The 19,746-nt window shown below is 55.2% G+C and overlaps 1 protein-coding gene across 4 annotated transcripts in view; it reads right to left on the bottom strand.

The window, feature by feature from the left end:
• Window positions 1-19,267, bottom strand: part of ABCA2 (ATP binding cassette subfamily A member 2) — a 138,316-nt gene extending 119,049 nt beyond the window's left edge. For all 4 annotated transcript variants that reach the window (XR_006286154.1, XM_037879843.2, XM_043530374.1 and 1 more), the window contains exon 1: window positions 18,895-19,267. Coding sequence is in view for 3 of the 4 variants with exons in the window: in XM_037879843.2 (XP_037735771.1) it covers window positions 18,895-18,960 (66 nt within the window). In the remaining variant the exon portion in view is untranslated. The remainder of the gene's footprint in view (window positions 1-18,894) is intronic.
• Between the last annotated feature and the right edge of the window lie 479 nt (window positions 19,268-19,746).

The following is a 19,746-nucleotide window of genomic DNA, read 5'->3' as shown; positions in this document are numbered from 1 at the left end:
GGGCAGCGCATTAACCGCCCCCCCCGCCATGTCCCCTGCTGGGCTGAGTTACACAGAGAGCAGGGCTAACTGAGGGGATACCGGTGGGGATTGGCAGGGCCATGATCCCCAAAGTCCATCAAAAGCAAACAAAGCAGCACCCTCCAATCTGAGAACCAACACACTTGTCACACTACCACCACATGCCCACTTCTATGAGAGGGAATAAAAGGCTGCAGACACCCTGGAGCAGGGGGTGGGGCCAGGTGCTGGGCTGGAAAAGCCACCTCTTTAGCGCAGCCCAAGGAAGTGACTCGGTATTAAAGCAGGGATGAGCAGCGAACCTACATCCAGGGCAGGGCAGGGGGCACTTGGGGTGAGATGCAGTAACACTAGGGGGGACTCTGTTACTCCTTTCAGGACAGGCTACAGACAACTGGTTCACCACCCCCTCCCAATGCATGCACCTTCCCACCCCGAAGGGAGCCAGCGCTGGACTTTTAAGGAGGACATGCACACCCAAGCACAACCAACCACCCACCCACAACCACCCCTAGCTACTGTTCATGCTTTTCATCCCTAGATCTCTGAGCACTTTACAAAGCAGTGCAGTCTAACTCTTTCCACTGTACAGATAGGGAAACTGAGGCACATCATAATGAAGTGACTTGCTCAGGCAGGCCAGGGGCAGAGCTGGAAATAGAACCCAGGCCTCCTGAGCCCCAGTCCAGTGTTCTATCCACTGCACCAGACTGCCTCCTATCCAGCCCTACGGACTGGGGCCAGAGGCAATGCCCACTGAAGTCAATGGGAGCATTTCCGTTCATTGCTATGGGCTTTGGATCACGCCCTAACCTAACAGCCAATGAGGACACTCCCGCAGAGGGCCCTGGCCCACGCACCAACACAAGATAAACTCATTTGCCTCTCTGCCCAGCTGCGAGCGGCACAGAGTTTAACAGAGCAGCTCTTCCGAGTGAAGGATCCCAGGGGGCAGCTGCTCCCGTATCTGAGCCCGCACAGGATACCCGAGCACCCTGCACAACTTCACTGCACAGCAGGGCACTGCCAACAGCCAAGCACACTTGCAGTTAAGTGAGCGACACGGCCCCAGGTTACATTTGGTGCCAAGCAGCCCCGGGGACCAGCATCACTGAACCAGGGACGGCAAGGGCAAGGCCAGCATGAGAGGAATGAGACGCTGGCATTTGCTTGCAGCTTCCATCCTCTGTGAAACCCTAGAGTGCCCTGGAGCCACAAAACTCAACCCACAGCTGCTCCTTGCTCCTGTCCCAGCCCCTCCCCCGACTGCCAGGCCTGGGATGCTGGTGGATGTAACCTGTCTCCCAATGGATGCAGTGGGTGTAACCTTTGGGAGGAGCGACAGGGCAGGGGACCAATCACCAGGCTTGCCCAGGCCCCCAGCTGACCACAGCCTGGGTCCAAGGAGACCTGTCAACCTGCACTTCGGACCAGGAGACCCGCCTTCCACCGCCTCTGCCCCCAGGAAAGGTCCCACGAGCAGGCTATGCCTGGAGAACCCAAATGACGGGGGAGGGTGTTAGAAAGTCACAAGTAAGTCAACGGAAAGCAGCCAACACAAGAACTTGCACCAAATGCTCCCATCTTTAGATTCCTGTCTACACCGTGCAGGTGGCCAGACCCCGGTGGCTGCTAGCACCCCACACACACCCCTGCATGGCAGTGACCCACAACCCGGCTCTGGAGAGCTGTAGATTAGATTCTCAAGTTACTGCAGGACACCTGCATCGCCATGAAGTCATCCCTTGCATTAGCACCTCGGCAATGGGAGCGAGCGCAGCAAGCCCTAGGAAGCCAGGTTAGCACCCATCTTTGCTCTACAGCCCCAAATCCTTTGGGTTTAGATCATGGAGGCTGTCAGGAAACCAGCATACAGAGGCTGCAGGTTTATCCACCCACGCCACCCCACCTCCTCCTTACATAACCCAGAGTGTTTCTATGGCACCTTCGCACCTGCCTAGGTGCCTGTTAACAGCCTTATCTGCACTGCCCTGCTAGATTTGCTTACACTCACCCGTCCCCTAGGAGCTGCTTTGCCATCATGCCCTGAAGCCTTGGCTGGGAAGTCAATCTCCTTGTTCTGTGTTTGTACAGCACCTAACACAATGGGGTCCTGGGCAGGACTGGAGCTCTGAGGTGCTACCAAACCATGAGTCTTCTACTAATCATTATTTGTAATTCCAAGTGTCACTGAATTGGACGTCCTCTGGGCTGCAGCTCAATCAGAGTGCCTCGACACCCATTTGCTGTTTTGCGAGGACCAAATCCAGCCCCGAGCATCAGCAGGAACAACTCCCATCCAAGCCAGTAGGAGATGCAGCCCCCTAACCTGGGGGACTATTGCCCTAGGGGAGTTGGGCACAGTGCAGGGTAGTGTGTGTGGGGGGGGGGGCGCTGCTTCTCCGGCTACATCCCCCTGCATAAGTTACTCGGTTTGCAAACCCACAAGTTACATGCTCTGCCACTTCCACTCACTTCCCACCGCCACTCCCACTTTACATCCCAGCTGTACTGGCTGCCATAGCTCTGCAAGGAACACAGCAGGGAGCCAGGCACGAGGAGGCCCCACCATGCCTGCTGAGCAGGGAGAGCAGTGCTGCCCTCCCTGCTTCCACTGCTATACTCGGCCACTCCGTAACCCCCAGCAGTCTGGAGACACCTGCACCACCCTCCCCCACATGCCCCAGGGATACTTAACATGATCGTCCCAAAACATTCCGAAATTGGTAGTCTGCATCCCAAAATCAGAAGCGTGGCTTAAAACCAACATGGTAGGTTCTACTTCTTCACCTTCTGGATTTTGAGCCTTTAGGGGCCCGGTTTTCCAGCTTTTCTTCACAACCACAAGGGCTAGAAATCAATTTGTCCGTATTCATATGACTCCAGCAGCTGGGGTTTTAAGGCAAAAAAACCCCACCAAATAGCTGGAGATTTGCTATAACATCGCAGGGGTCGGCACCGCTGGGCACTCACCGTGGCTTACACATTTGGGAAAGGGCTGGCGGCGTCCACTTCCCGCTGCCCATCGCTGTTGCTCGCGGCACCCGCCGGCCGGGGGGGTGAGCTGTGGTGCTTGCTGCACAGAGGGGAGGAGCTGGGACCTGGTGGGAAAGTTTGTGATCACTGCTCCTTACACTCCAGCCAGTCCTCAATGGTCCCGTGTGCTCCCCATCCACCCGCTGACTGTCACCCTACTGAGATCGCCAGCTCTCTGGGGTGGGGACTGGGTCTCTGCTAGGTGTGTGCAGTGCCTAGCACAACTGGGCCCTACCACAATACATGAGGATACGGTTTGGGGGAAGATGGAGAGGGTCCTTTCAATTTTTTAAGGGGAGGTTACTTAGAAGCTGAACAGCACAAAGATCAGCCCATCTCTCCCCCCGGCCAGACACCCACCATCTTCCAGAGACTGGGGGCTGGGGGACAGATTCACATTCTCCATCATTTGTATTGTAGCCTGGCAGCCTCTGTCCTGGACCAGGACCCCATTACGCTAGGCACTGTACAGCCAGAGCAGAGACAATCCCTTCCCCCAACGCGCCGACAATCTAGTAAGCCAAGAGACAGTCGGACACGGACAGATGGGGCGGCACACGGAAACAAGGAGGCAAAGCTTGCGGGCACAAAGGGCAGCGGTCTTCGCACCCCACTGACCTGTTAACATGTTCTGTGGGCTGCCCAGGAAGACTCATCCCCACAGCAGACAGCAAGAGGAAGGGGGACCCATTGTCCAGACTATACAGCACCCTCCTCCCCACTGCTGGTGATCTGAAAGGGTCACAGTTCTGGAAACCACTGACTCACAGCTGCACGCACACGCAGGACTGCACCGACAGGCAGGTGCCTGCAGGCTGGGCGCCACGCGTGACCACTGCGCCTCTTGGACTCTTCTGGCTTAACATGCACTTAAAAGAAATGCACCGCACGAACCTTGCCACATACATCCTAGCAAATGCCACAGCCTTGCCCACGTGCAGCCGTTTGCATCCATCACTCCCATCACCCAGCAGCATGGCCATGACTGATTTGCTGCAGGCTGGAAGGGGGAGCAGGTGAGAGAGACAGTGCTCAGTTCTGATGCCCCCAGAAGGCAAGGCTCGGGAGCTCAGCAGCTCCTCCTTTAAACCCCGAGCCCTCGGCCAGCTTAGCGGCTTTGTGTAGGACTTTTAATCACCCACTGGGCCAAAGCAGCTGCAACCCACAGGGGAGATGTCCGGGGATGGCAGCCTGGAAAGGGATGCCGCATTAAGTACTCTCTTGCCTGTGGCCTGCTGAAATAGAGCCCTAGGTTCATGCCACCAGCAGGGACTGGGCAGAGCCGACTCTGGTACTATCCCATTATCCAAATCCCACGGCAGCTTTAACGCGTGCTCACAGCCCCAGCGCAGCCTGTCCCTACACCCCCTTGAACTGTCCGACTGCCCCTGGGGGTTAGCGTGAAATTAGTCCTGCTCCTCTCCCACCCAGCTGCTCCTGCCCAACTTGTTCTAGCGCATGCTGCAATGGGTGCCCAGTCCCTGCTGCCTCCCCCAGCTCCAGCCAGGCCACCACACCTGCTAAAATGGAAGTGCTGCCCCTGGCAAGACAGGGGTGTGCAGAGCAAAGGGATGCAGGCCATGGGCAGTTTGAGACAGCATGTGTCAATCCTGGAAGCCAGGGGAATGGGAAAAACATATGCTCCCTGACGGGGGCGGGGGAGAAGAGAAACACTGGAAGGAGGGGAGAAGGGGGGGTGGAGGGGAGGCAGTGGCCTTCCAGTTCCGTGAAGCTGTGGTGGGAGTGGGACTCATTCCCTTACAGACCAGAGGCCTTGTGCTTAGAGCAGAACTCCTGGGTTCCATCCCCAGCCTCTGCCACTGACTTGCTGGGTGGCCTTGAGCAAGTCATCTGCCCCCTCTGTGCCTCGGTTTCCATCTCAGGACTTAAGGATTTCAATTGAGTGAGTATCAATATTTACTGACCAAGATCAATGATCCCTGCTCCGCGGGGCAGGGACCGTCTGACTGGTCCGTGTCGGTGCAGCGCCTAGCACTGTGCGGGCCTAGGCCACGACACCTCAGTGCTACTGTAATGCAATGCATTAATAAACCCCTACCCCACAACTCCCTTCTCTAGCCAATGAGCTAGTCAAGCCCAGCAGTGCTCTAAGGATGGGGCAAAAAACTGTTCTGTTGGCCCAGCCAGCATGGCCAGGCCCAGCTCCAGCACACAGTCAGGAGCCAGCGTGCAGCTCCCCACCCCTCTGGGCAGGAAGGGGACAGCGCCAGAGGAAGTCCCACCTAGTCTGCCTTTGCTGGGAGGCTGACACAGGGCTTGGATCGAAGGGAAGCAGGCCCCTGCTAAGGGTCTGGAGGCCCCAGTGCCCCCTGCTCCATCTTGAAAGGAGCATTTCCCCTGAAATCTAAACATGCTGGCACTTCAGGGCAGCCCAGGAGCAGTCCTGCACCAAAGCAGGCTTGGAGATTCCAGACTGACAGGCACCTGAACTGCTGCCCGCAGCAATCCTAGGGCCATTCCAGGGGCGTGGACATTTGTACCATGGGGGTGCTGAGAGCCATTGAACCAAACTGGAAACCCTGTATGTGATGGAAACCACGTCAAGCCAGGGGGTGCAGCAGCTCCTCAGCACCCCTCGTTCCAGCACCTCTAGTCCATTTCCCCAACTGCTGGGGTGGGGGCAAACAATAGAGCGACACCACCGCCCACCCAGGTGGCCAACGGCAAGAGCGAGCAGGTCTTAGGAAGGAGGAGGAGTTGCACCTCCCCCACCCCCAAGGAGAGCAACAGAGGCTCTTCAGGTGCTGTACAGACAGCGAGGGGGGTCTCTGCCCCTAGACAGGACAAAGGCTGGGAGGGGACACCAAGGCACAAAGAGGAGACGTGATTTTTCCAAGGTCCCACAGGAGGTCAGTGGCAGAGCCGGAAATAGAACCCAGGTGTCCTGAGTCCCTGGCAGCAGAAGCCAAGCCTGGCTGTAGAGAAGCAGAATGAAAGACCCGATTTGCTGCACAGAGCAGACCAGGAAGTCCTGTGACACGCACAGGTGGCTCCCCCCCCGCGCCATCTTCATTGCCTACTGCTGTTGCTAACCTTTAAGTGACCACATAGGAGCTCTCCCCCACTTTGGCCAGGGGACAGAGCAGTTGGGAAACGGAGTTTCATTCCCTGGAAAATTCTGATATCTCGAAATTTGTTTTCATTCCAATATGGAACCAAGATTGCCACATTTTCTGCAGCTCAAGAATTCCAAACCATTTTGAGTCAGATTTTGTATTCTGTTCGGACATTATCAAAATGAATCTTACTAAGTCCATATTTTATATACACAATATGAAAATAGCTTAATCTATTTTAAGAATCCAAGCAATCAAGCTGAATTTATCAGAGTGATACATTGTCAAGGTTCCTTCCCCACTCTGAACTCTAGGATACAGATGTGGGGACCTGCATGAAACCTTCCTAAGCTTATTTTTACCAGCTTAGGTTAAAACTTCCCCAAGGTACAAACTATTTTACCTTTTGCCCTTGGACTTTATTGCTGCCACCACCAAGTGTCTAACAAATATATAACAGGGAAAGAGCCTGCTTGGAAACGTCTTTCCCCCCAAAATCCTCCCCAAACCCTACACACCCTTTCCTGGGGAAGGCTTGATAAAAATCCTCACCAATTTGCATGGTGAATACAGACCCAAACCCTTGGATCTTAAGAAGGATGAAAAAGCAATCAGGTTCTTAAAAGAAGAATTTTAATTGAAGAAAAAAGTAAAAGAATCACCTCTGTAAAATCAGGATGGTAAATACCTTACAGGGTAATCAGATTCAAAACATAGAGAATCCCTCTAGGCAAAACCTTAAGTTACAAAAAGACACAAAAACAGGAATCTACATTCCATACAGCACAGCTTATTTTATCAGCCATTTAAACAAAACAGAATCTAAAACATATCTAGCTAGATTACTTACTAATTTCTAAGACTCCATTCCTTTTCTGTTCCTGGCAAAAGCCTCACACAGACAGAGAGAACCTTTGTTTCTCCCCCCTCCAGCTTTTAAAGTATCTTGTCTCCTCATTGGTCAGGTGCCAGCGAGGTTATCCTAGCTTCTTAACCCTTTACAGGTGAAAGGGTTTTTCCTCTGGCCAGGAGGGATTTTAAAGGTGTTTACCCTTCTCTTTATATTTAGGACATACATTTTTACCCAATGGAGACATTTTTCTGACGCAAGTTTTGACAGAAACTGATGTAGTCCCACAAAATCTTTAGGTTTTGAAAACTGCAATTTAGGACAGAAAACTGTTCCATCGAAAACATTTTGACCACCTCCAAACGACACGGCCACTTACCCTGCTATTCAAAGGAGCTTTCTGGGGACCAGTCCTGGTACGTTGGGTCAGGAATTCACTGACTGAGCCCATCCAGGCAGGATGCTCCATTACTGGAAGCATTTTCTGAGTAACCCAGCAATGCGAGGCTGAGGTTTCCCCTAAACCTGCATGTGGGCCTGTCAGCCAAGAGGCAGGGCTCACACAAAGTTGATTAGTTTGACCCAACTTGAAGCATGTCAACTCTACTACCCCCACCGTCTGAGACAAGATACTGAACACCCTGTGCACTGCTCAGTAAGGAACTTATTGCAGATGGGAAGGGGCCTTGCAAAGTGGAGGAGTCCCACTTCCAGCTACCTTCAGGTATAAGTTTTCTGACTTGAACTGGTTGGAGGCTGTCACTGATCCCCAGAATTGGTGCCATGGCCCCAGCTTTGGAAGGGTCTCCAGGAGGAACCCCCTCAGTGTGCCAGATCCCCTAGGGCCCTCGCTCTTCAAGGGTCTTCTTAGCGTAGGCACAACGTGCCTCAGGTGGTGACACGCAGCTTCACCGCCACCTTAGACCGGACCTCTGGGCCTGCGGCACCCCTATTTCCCACCGTGAGCCCCGTTCAGCGAGTCCAACTGAGACCGGCCCCGATGGAGACTTGTCCCACTCTTTGGGGATTGATGCACCTCACCCAGCATTTGCAGGGACCCTCACACAGCGTTGTCCGAACAGCCGGGTTTATTCGTTAACTGGAAAGCAGCGTGGGAAGTTTTAGGGGAGTCTAGAGAAATGAAGGTTAAAGCATTGTCCATGCTGGTCAGTCCAGAGCACAGCCAAGCTGTAGCAAACCCCTTGGTTCAAGCTCTGTCTCTCTCTCCATCTGACCGCCTTGGTCAGACTCCATGCGAGAGTCCGGCTTCTTCCATCCCCCTCCTAACCCTCCAGTGCTTTGATCTCAAGCTGGGGGATTGTTGTTCAGCTTTCCTAGGCAGAGGCAGGGAAGTCCACATCCCTCTCGGCCATTGGGTGCTAGGTGCCCATGTCCTGGCAATTGGATTTGCGGTTGTCTTCTCAGCTGCTCCCTGGACATGGAGACTAAGGCCCAGGCTGCTAGGCGCACCCGCACCTACGTGGGTAGACCTGCCCGGAGAGCAAACAGTCCCTTTCCACTCACTGGGTAACAAGACAGTACATTGGGGAAACCGAGACCCAAAACAGGACTTCAACATATTACAGAATTAATTTCCCCTTCGTCATAGCGGCTGCAAAGTATTTCGATCTTGCAACACGATTCAGCATTTAAAAGGCTTTTTTAAACTTGATTCACTCTGGGAAGTTCCCGCTGCCAGCAGAGCTGCCTTCAAACCGTTTCCTCCCGATTCTTTCACTCTTGCGTTCGTCGCAAAAACTATCCAGATAAAGGGTTTCTGCTCCCCTTTCTGTTCAGAAGGGACTTTTCAGAGACCAACCACTCCAAAGAAACAGTGACAAATCGACATGCCTCAGGCCACAGGCATTTTCAAGATTGCTCAGGGCCAGATTTACAGGTGCTCCGTGCACACTCAGAACCAGATTGGGAAACCTAGCCCCTTCTTTTGGTGCCCATGAGGGATGCCCCACTGCCCGCAGTTCTTCAGGAAACCTGATTCTGTGCACTGAGCCCTTTGGAAAATGCTGGCCAGAGCATGGGGGGGTGGGGGGTGGGGGAAAATAAAGGTCAATGTTTGCATGCTGCTTTCAGGAACACGATCACAGAAGCTACTTGTAACTATAGCAGGCACAAAATGGAAATACAATTTCCAAGATGTCCTCTTAACAGGATACATTTGCCACCAGGAACAGTGTGTTTGAGAGTCTTGCATGCCAGCAATTGCCCCCCTGCAATTCCCCCACCTCCCCGTTTGGTTTAGATTGCAAAGTCAGTGCCACAAAAATGTATGCGCCAAAGGGAGCCGAGTTTTTCTTAACCCTTTTGTTGCTGCACCAGCCTGCTTTGCCCTCCCCTCGCCTCGCCTCCTCAGCTCCCAGGCAGTCTATAGAGCACCAGGAAATACCAAAGTACATCGGGCTGCTGTGAGGGCGCCCACCAGTCATTGCTTGGTCTGCCCTGCAGTCATGAAGTGGGCGATTGAGCCAAAGAGGGCAGATAACGCAGCAAGCGAGAGAGGGGATGAGTCAGAGGTGGCCAGAGACAACCTTGCAGATCCGTGGATGTTGGCCGCAGGTTATCCCAATCCACCCCACAAACTGAAAAAAGTCCAGGCTTCCCTGGGTAACTGACAGCAACACACTGCCCCTCTACCTATCGATCTTGAGGTTTCATATGACGCCCTTCACCAAAGTATCTGCAGGCCTTCCACGTCAAAACCAAAGACTCGCCAGTGAAGGAAAGCCAAGCTCCCTGGGAAGCAGGTCACGGTCTTCATGCCCATGTTACAGATGGGGAACCAGAGGCACAGAGTTACAGGTCATGATAATCAGACCTGGGCACCTGTATCTAGGCACCCAGGGAAATGGCCTGATTTGCAAGGATGCCAACCATCCATGTCTCCAAGGAAGCTCAGCATCACAGGCACCTAAATATGCTTAACTTTAGGCACCCAGGTTTGAGCATCTTTGCCCAGCGTCCCACCTGACACAGCCAGGAAGGCCACTCCAGACGGCCGGCACTGCAGAGAAGCAGCGTTTCGTGCCATCGACGGTGACATTAAGATGAGAACTACATGGTAGGTGGGAGGCTGCTTCTCAGCATTAGCTGTTTGAGCTGGTGCACTCCAAATACCAGCAAGGCCGCAGCGGCAGGCGCTCGGGCTAGCCACCTGAGCTCAAACCCGCCCAACCCCCGGGCGCGCTCTTGGGTAGCTAACCCGAGCCACCACCCCTGCAGCAACAGCCACGCTGCTGTGTTTAGCCTGCTAGCTACAGCGCCACCAGCCCAGGTCTGTCTCCCCACCCTGCCCACTGCTCTGCAGCCAGAGACACACAGGTGAGGCTGCTGCTGGCTGAACAGGGAGGGGGAACAGAGACGGGGAATAAAACCAGCCACCCCCAGAAGCCTCGCTCCAGGGGAGTGGCATCACCGTCACCAAATGAAGACATTTAGCTCTGCGTTACGTAACGGGCATTGTGGTACTAATCTGCAACAGGTGTGGGCTGCCTTGCTCCCAGAGACTCTATACCAGGGTCGGCAACCTTTCAGCAGCAGTGTGCCGAGTCGTCATTCATTCACTCTAATTGAAGGTTTCGCGTGCCAGTGATACTTTTTGACGTTTTTTAGAAGGTCTCGCTCTAAGTCTATATATTATATAACTAAACTATTGTCGTATGTAAACAAGGTTTTCAAAATGTTTAAGAAGCTTCATTTAAAATGAAATTAAAATGCTGATTTTACGCCACCGGCCCGCTCAGCCCACTGCCGGCCTGGGGTTCCGTTCACCTAGGCCGGCAGGGGCTGAGCGGGGCCGGCAGCCGGGACCCCGGCTGGCATGGGGCCGGCAGCCAGAACCCCAGACCGGCAGTGGGCTGAGCGGGGCCGGCGGCCGGGACCCCAGACCGGCAGTGGGCTGAGCAGCTCAGCCCACTGCCGGTCTGGGGTTCTGTCCGCCAGCTCCTGCCAGCCAGGGTCCCGGCTGCCGGCCCCGCTCAGCCCCCTGCCGGTCTGGAGACCCGGCCCTATCCACATAGAGTAGGTACCTACTTTCTCCCTGGTTCTAGCCATTCTCTTCGTCTCTCTGCACTGAGATGAGGGTGGGAGTGCATTGAGAACAGGGCTGGGGGTTGGGGTGCAGGGTCTGGCCAGGAGCTAGAATGAGGGAGGGGGCTCAGGGTTGGGGCAGGAGGTTTGGGTGTGGAGCGCTTACCTGGGCAGCTCCCATTTGGTGCAAGGGGTGCAGGTGGGAATGTGGCTGTGTGTGTGTGTGCAGGAGCTCCCGTTTGGTGCTCAGGGTGGGGGTACAAATGTGGATGTGGGGGTGCAGGAGTCATGGCATGGGGGGCTGGGTATGTGTGGGGGGTGCAGGAGTCAGGGCTGGGGTTGTGGGGGGGTGCAGGGGTGAGGGCAGAGGGCTGGGTGTGTGTGAGGAGGGTTCATGGGTCAGGGCAGAGGGCTGGGGGTGTGGGCTGTGGTCGTGGGGGTGCTCCCAGCGCTGAGCGGCTCATGGCAGGGGGCTGGAGGGGATATGCCAATTCCACCCCCTTCCCCAACGTCCCCGGAGCAGAGAGCCCACTGGGGCTCTGCTTTTCCCTCTCCCCCTCCCTAGCAAGGGCCATCAGCTGATCTGCCGCAGGGAGGGAGCGGAGGAGGGGCAGGAACCCTGCACACTCGGGGAGGGGGAAGCTTTTCTGCCCTGCAAGGAGAGAGCGGTGGGCGGAGAAGAGCAGGCAGGGCTGGGCAGGATTTTTAATGGCACGCTGCTGTCCCCAGCAGACAGCAGCGTGCCATTAAAAATTGGCTCGCCTGCTGTCTTTGGCACGCGTGCCATAGGTTGCCAACCCCTGCTCTGTACAGTATGTAGAGAGCAGCCCAGGAGTCTGTGTGTTAGGTGACACCCTATTTGAATCTCACCCCCCCCCCCCCCGAGGGATAAGTACATTGTACTGCACAGGGTCAAAGAACACCAGGGACTCTTAAAGCCCAGAGCTAGCGTCCAAAGAGTTAAACCTGATCTTTCAGAGCCCCCCCTAGGAGCATGGGTCACAGCTCCAGCACCTCCATTCAGCAGCAAGGGCTGTCTCTCACTGGAGGCTCCCAGCGGGGGCCCCGATCCTGCACAGAGCTCAGAGAGAGGATCTGGAAAGGACTTGGGACCATTTCTGCACCCTGACGGTAGAGAGAGCAGGTGTGGACAACCTGTTGGGGGTGGTTTTAACAAACGAAGTCCTCTCCTGCCTCCCCTTCCCCAGCTTTTCCCTCTTTTCTTTAAACTTTAGAAACATGCTGCACATACAGTTTGGCCTTCCCAGTCGGAGGGTCAAGAGAAACGGGACTCTGGATGTGGCGTGGGGGCTCCGTCCTGTGCCAAGCAGCAGGAGGGGATAATCCTTCACAGAACAAGTGTCATCCTCCCCGCCACCCCATACACATACACACAAGGGTTGAGTTAAAGAAGAATTTCAAGTAGTCTGAACAAAAATCATCTCCCCACTTGGGTTGCACTTCCTTGGCAGCTCTCATGGCATTACACTGGAGTTCAGCTTGAGTTCTGCCGTGCCCTTAATGACATGATTATCTCTATTCTGTATGAAAAACCCAGCACCTCTTCCCCAAACATACAGCATTTACTTTCAAGGCCAGAATGGCTTGCCTGGGGCTTTATAAGGAACTCCGGCAAGCTCGTAATTCTCCCCAAACCAGGCATTACAAAAACCCAGGAAATTCAGGGTTCAGATTACACGTAAATCCAAACATGTTAAAGGTAAGAAATGCACAGCAAAGGCAAGCAAATAACCTTAACTTTGCCCTGCAGTGATGCAATGAGGAGGAAGAAAATATGACACAAATGTTTGTTTAAAGTAAATGCGATCTAATGGTCTCAAGTTGCAGTGGGGGAGGTTTAGGTTGGATATTAGGAAAATCTTTTTCACTAGGAGGGGGGTGAAGCACTGGAATGCGTTACCTAGGGAGGTGGTGGAATCTCCTTCCTTAGATATTTTTAAGGTCAGGCTTGACAAAGCCCTGACTGGGATGATTTAGTTGGGGACTGGTCCTGCTTTGAGCAGAGGGTTGGACTAGATCTCCTGAGGTCCCTTCCAACCTTGATATTCTATGATAATCTGGGACTCCAAATACTTGAATCCCTTAGCCATACTGGCATGGCTCCACAACACGGTAGAGTGAAGATTGTTTGGATGCCTTCACTGTGCATTTCTTACCTTCACACGTCTGGAACGAAGTGAAACCTTAACTCTGAATACCCTGGTTTAAATGCTTGGTTTTGAAGAGAACATTACTGGGATGTTGTAATTATAGACATTGAACTTCCTGAGACATTCCCTCCATCTTAACTGCATCTCAGTGTAGTTCTGTTGATGGGGAATGCTTCGCTGGATCTCCAGTCAGCTACAGACTCTTCCAGGGTAGACAAGACCTGAATTTCTAATGTCAAAAATACAGCCAGCCCCCACTCCTTCAACACGCACCCTAAAAGGCACAAAAGTGAAAGTCCCACAGTTGCCCTTTGCAAGGGAACCTTTAATGAAATGCCACAAGACTCTCACGCTTTCCCTGCCAAGTCACTGCTGCCTCCCACCTCTTCTTTTCCCAGGCAGCCCCCTTTCTCCTGCTGCCTGATCCTAATGCGGGCGGCGCCACATCCCAATGCCGCAGCTGACAGCAGCGATGCCAGCTTAGGCTTTTGCCGAGGGAATCGGGCAGGAGGATGGGGCTGGCGAAGGAGGAGCAAGGTCACAAACATCTTGGTAACAGAGAGCAAGGAAGGGAAGAGGGATGCAGAAAGTGACTAGTGAAGTGTTAGTGACATCCCACGGCGCCCATCTAATGTTTGCTCAGTGACAGCAGAGATGCCACCGTGCCCTTACTTGCCGCTTCACCGCAGTAACCCAGGGCCACCTGCCCCAGCCGACCTCTCCAGGGGGAACCAAATGACAAGCAGCTTGATTTTCAGAAGTGCTGAGCACCCACTAATGCCCTCAAAGTGGCTGGGGAATGCAGACGCTCAGCAACTTCGGAAAAACCGCCTTAGACTTCAACACAAGACGTTGTTCACAGCTGATAATTTGTATTACAGCAACGTTTAGACCCCAGCTGAGCTCAGGGCTCCATTGTGCCAGGTGTTGTACCGACACACAAGAGGCAGTCCCTGCCAGAGAAGCTTACAATCTAGATACACAAGACAGAGGGGGAGGGGAAACTGAGGCACCGAGCAGGGAAGTGACTTGCCCAAGGTCACGGAGAAAGTCAATGGTAGAGACCGGAATACAACCCAGCTCTTCTGACTCCCAGGCCAATATTTTATCCACTGGGTGAAAGACCATCCTATCCATGATTCTGGGAAGGTTGGGAGAAGGCAGAGACATCGCCTTGTACCCAGTCCCACACAGCAGGGGACAGGTGCATGCAGCACAAAGCGGTTACCCCAGCTGGAAACAGGAGAGATGGCCCCACTGCGGAGAGGAGGGAAGTTACACTTATTCAGCTGCCCCCTGGCCCACATCTGGGGCACAGCTGGGAGACTGGAGCCCAACTCAGACGTGTATTTTTGCCTGGCAGGGCACAGTTTCCGTTTTTGCCTGGTCAGGCAGACTTGCTAGCTATTTAGTAAACAGGAGGAGCAGGGAAGGGCTGCTCTGACCAGCCTGGTCCATGTACCTTGGCACCTGACCCACCCACTCAGCCCAGCCCTAGGGCGAGGTACCAGCTAATACAGAGATTACACTGGTGCAGAGGGGAAGCGTGTCCAGTTATGCAAGGCAAGGAGCCTGGGCCACACTGAGCCGCGATGCCTCGGGCAGGGAGCGCACAGGTCACAACCAGGTGCACGCTAGGGCAGAGCAGTGCCCAGCCCACAGCAGGAGTGAGGGGTGGCAGGAGAGGTGCTCATGAGGTGCCAGGCACCAACCAAACAGGCTGCACAGACACAGGGCCTAGGGGGCACCCCCACGCACTGATGCTGCTGCAAAGTAGATCCCTGGCTCCCACAGCACCTGCTTGGGTGGCTGCTCTGATGCATGCTTTGTAAGTCCCCACGCAGCGCATGCGCTCCTAGGTGGCGTGTGCCATGCTCCCGTCTGGGCCACTGCTTGCCAGGTTCGCACACACGTTCTTTGGGTGGGCGGGGAGGTGCCACTTCTTGGTCAGACCCTGCCAGCCTTGCACTGCACACCCTGCTCCTCAGGACCCTCACCAGTATCAGAGGAGTAGGGCGCTGTCCAGCAGGAGGGGGGCAGACTCTAGCTCGGCACGCATCCCCCCAGCAGCACTTCACTGCTCCAAGGCGCATCATGCCAGCACAGTCCACCTGGGCAGCTTATTGACCCTCCTTTAGCAACTGAGATGCATGCCTTGCGCATTCCCCCCCGCTTCCCCTCCCTCCACACTGCCCCCGAGGCACATCTAGCTAGGTATGTAGCCCACACACAGTGCTATGGGAGCCAGTGGCTTGGAACAATTTGCATAGTGGGGGTGCTGGGAGCCATTAAAACTGCAAACCCTTTATATGATGGAAACCACTTTGAGCCAGGGGGTGCTGCCATACTCCTGAACTGGGGGGCTCTGCATTCTCATAGCACCACATTCCCTGCTCCAGAGAGCAGGGCAGCCCCAGTGCCAGGAGAATGGCAGCTTCTGCAGCAGCTTTGTGAAGACACCCCCCGCTGTCCGTCTGCCCCTTCTTCAGAGAAGCTGAGCCAGGTGGGAAGAGGGTTGAGAAAGCAAAAAGCCTCCTTTCTAGTGCACAGAGCATGCAGCCCACTCAGCCTGGTGACTGCCCAGCTGTTGAGGAACTAATCAGAGAGCTTTTGTGGCCAGTGTGGTTCGGGAGCCATTTGGGTTTGCCACGTGTCACTCTTGGGGAGGAGAACGCCCAGGGCACGTGTCAGACCTGATAAAGCCAAACTGCCCTGAGCATTTGCCAGCTCTGGACTTCACCCTCCAAACCCCTCAGCGTGAGGTTCCTACGCACCTTTCCTTAGGGGCAAAAAGAAAAGGAGTACTTGTGGCACCTTAGAGACTAACCAATTTATTTGAGCATGAGCTTTCGTGAGCTACAGCTCACTTCATCGGATGCATACTGTGGAAATTGCAGAATATCATTATTATATACACAGACACCATGAAACAATATTGCAATTTCCACAGTATGCATCCGATGAAGTGAGCTGTAGCTCACGAAAGCTCATGCTCAAATAAATTGGTTAGTCTCTAAGGTGCCACAAGTACTCCTTTTCTTTTTGCACATACAGACTAACACGGCTGTTACTCTGAAACCTGTCCTTAGGGGCAGGAATTCACAGCACAAGGCTTGGCTCCTTAGCATGACTGGCCAGCACTGCTTAGTGATGCAACAGGATGACTCAGCGCTGGTACCTCCGGATAAAACTAGCGGGCCTGGAGAGAGCAGAGCTTTGAGCATAAAGACAGAATTCTGCCCAGCCTTGCCTGATCTTTCCCTCCACAAGCAGGTCCCAGCTGGACAATCAGAGACATAGATGCTCCAGATACCAGGATGACATAAGGCCCAATGCTGCAAGCGCGCACTCATGCAAGTTCCCCCATTACTTCAATGGAACGGAGGGCTGCTGATGTGAGCAACAGTTGCAAGATCTGTATTTACTTGAGGGGGGAAAACATATCAGCCCAACATTTCTGAAGCAGTTGCTTGCTAACCCTCAAATCAGAGGCTAATTAGACCATGTCACCTGCCCCCCTCCCAATCCCGCCAGCCATGCATTGCCTGTTCCCAATGCTTTGTCCACTGTGCTTTCAAATGCGTCCAAGGAGAGGGCTTCCCCCGCTGGCCTGGGAAGGGCTATTTCCCCCAACCCGGCTTCACTCGCCCGGTCACCCAACAAAGCCCCAGGATTGTAGCCAAATAACCAAGGAAGAAACTTCCTCTGCTCAGGAACCCGCAAGCGCATTCTGCATTAATTACCCTGCGCCTAATTCTTCTTTAAATCAGTGGCCCTTGCAGCTCGCTCGGCAGACAGAGCTCTGCGCAGCCCACGAACCGCACTCGCCAGCCTAGGGATTTCTTAACAACGAATCAGACCGAAGTGGATGGGGGAAGGGAATGAGTTAAATGTAAGTAAGAATCATTATAGCCTCACCGATTCCAAGGCCAGAAGGGACCATTGCAATCATCTAGCCTGATCTCCTGTACAACACAGGCCAGAGACCTGCCCCAAAATAATCCCTAGAGCAGATGGGATGTTTTTCTAACCAGTCTTGTCAGTGATGGAGAATCCAACAGGACCCTGGGTAAAGTGTTCCAGAGGGTAATTACTCTCGCCATTAAAAATTTACATCTCATTTCCAGTCTGAATTTGTCTAGCTTCAACTTGCAGACATCAGAGTGCATTCCACCTTTCTCTGGTACGCTGCAGAACGCAGTATTAAATGTCTGTTCCCCAGGTAGGTCCGTACAGACTGCAATCAAGTCACCCCTTAACCTTCGCTTTGTTAAGCTACATAGATGGAGCTCCTGGAGTCTGTCACTGTAAGGCAGGTTTCTTAACCCTCTACCCGTTCTTGTGCTTCTTCTCTGACCCCTCATACTTAGATACCAAATTGATCCCAAGGACTGTATCCGATCTCTAAAAGGAGAATCAGAGAGGGGACAGGCTGGTGGAGGGGCATAGCCTCTATACACCTTAAATCTCTCTCAGCCTGCAGCGTTGCCTCCTGAGCACCCAAAAGCAGGAAAGCTCTCTCCAGATTAACAAATGGGGAAAGATGCAGCTGACCCACATATGATTTGGAAACCTATTTATAGCACATGGACACAAATGGCTTGTGATAGTGTTCCCGTAACAGCCACATCCAGGGGGATAATAAAATGGAGCTTGACAGAAGCACGGCAAACCTGGGATTTCAGTCGCTTTCGGGGAGCGGGGACGGGGGGGCAGAGGATGACAAAGCTGTAGATCTTGGCGACAACATGAAACCATCCCAGATGTTCTGAACTGGCACCAGCATACGGTGCCCCTTACCGGAGAAGGCCCCTGGGTAACCCAGGTGACCCTAGCCCACAGTGAGGCTGCACAGGTACGGGGCCCAATTGTTGCTGCTGCACACAGGCGTGGAGGACACAGTAACGCGCACACACACACCAGACTCGGAGCGGCCTCTCTTGGTTACTCCTTGGGTTTATATAGTCTGGCTATCTCTGCGTGCACCCGGCACAGAGACAGCCAGACAGCACCCCATTTCTGCATCCAGAGCCCATCCATTATTCACCTCACATCGCCAGAGCCTGGGATATTGCATCTTCCTAGACCCACACCTGGGGGAGGGGGGGGGCAGCCTCACGCTCAAAGGCAAAAGAGAAACAAAAACACCAGCCGCCTGCAGACCCAGGGAGGGGGGCTCTGAAGTGACCCCTCACCCTCCTGCCGCTCATTAAATAGACATGGGTGTTCACCAAAGCAAGTGCAGATCCTCAGCTGCCACCTACTGCATGCAGGGAGCGAGGTCTCCCGGCCTCTGGGCTGGGAGGCTGATCGGGGGAAGGGGGCAGATTCTCCAGCCCAGGATCTCCAGGCCTGGCAGGGAAGGCATTCAGAGGCCCGAGTCCCTTTGCACCGCTGCTGCTAGCCAGGGACAAGCAAGCTACAGCTTCCCCCGGCGAGGAGCGGGGGTCTCGCAGGCACCAGACAGCTCTCCCCCTTCTGTGCAGCAGCCTCCCCCGCTCTGGTCTCTCCTTTCGCAGGCCAGCCAGCGCTTTCCACCCCCATCACAGCGGCAGATTTCTGCGGATCTGCCCTTCCACCTCCCTCCCGCGAAGAGCGGCTCGGCTCATTCCTCTCGCATCCCCGGGCCCCGGCAGGCCGCCCCGCCCAGGGGCACCCTCCACCCCAGCGCAACGGACACAGCGCGCAGCCTTACCGGGCTCCTGCGCTTGAGAGTCACGTTCTTCCAGAGCAGGAGATGCAGCTGGTGCAGGAACCCCATGTTGGCGCGCCCCGGGAGGCCGCGCCAGCGGCTCCTGCGCCCTGGGGGAACGGGAGCAACGTCCTGGCCCGCCGCCCCGGGGCTTTGTGCGCTGGCGGCGGAGATCGGGGCTTTCCCGGGGCCGGCCGCTGTCAGCCGCTGGAGCCCGCTGGCAGCAGGGCGAGGGGGCGGGGAGCCGAGCCGTGCCGTGCCGGGCGAGGCCGCGCCGCTCGGGGGCAGGTTGCTCGCCCCGCAGAGGCGGGCCGGTGGCGCTCGGCAGCCCCGCAGGTGGAGGTGCGCTGGCGGGGGCCGGCCCTTGGTCTGCGGCGACTTCGGTTCCGTCGCAGGGAGCCCCACCCCCTGCCGGCGCCGGGGCCCTGCCTCTTAAAGCCGCAGAGCCCCGGCCCTCCTGCCCGGCCCTCCCCGTGTGAGCCCCTCTGCCCCGGGCAGTGCCGGCACCGAGCCTGCCGCTGCCGGGGGGGGGTCCGTGCAGCCCCCTCCCCGGGACGGGAACCTCGGCGGGAGCAGGGCTCGATCCCGCAACCCCCACAGCGCTGCGCTAGAACCGCGCCGCCGGGTGAGCGCGCCCCAGAGCCCGCTGCGGGAGCAATGGCCGGAGCAGGCCGGATGGCACGGGGATGGCCGCTGCAGCCCCCCCGAGCTAGATAATGGTCAGTAATCGGTACAGGACCCACAGCCCGGCCTGTCCCTTCCCCCCTCCGGGCCCGGGTGTCTCCTCCACCCTGGGTCTGAGTGGGGCAGGGCTGGGACTCGCTCTGGGGCCGGGCACCCCCCCGTGCAGCCCCC

The sequence above is a fragment of the Chelonia mydas genome, chromosome 16 (assembly GCF_015237465.2).
Source record: "Chelonia mydas isolate rCheMyd1 chromosome 16, rCheMyd1.pri.v2, whole genome shotgun sequence".
Lineage (NCBI taxonomy): Eukaryota > Metazoa > Chordata > Testudines > Cheloniidae > Chelonia > Chelonia mydas.
The sequence above is the reverse complement of the archived record's forward strand: the minus strand, read 5'-3'. Positions and strand labels throughout refer to the sequence as shown.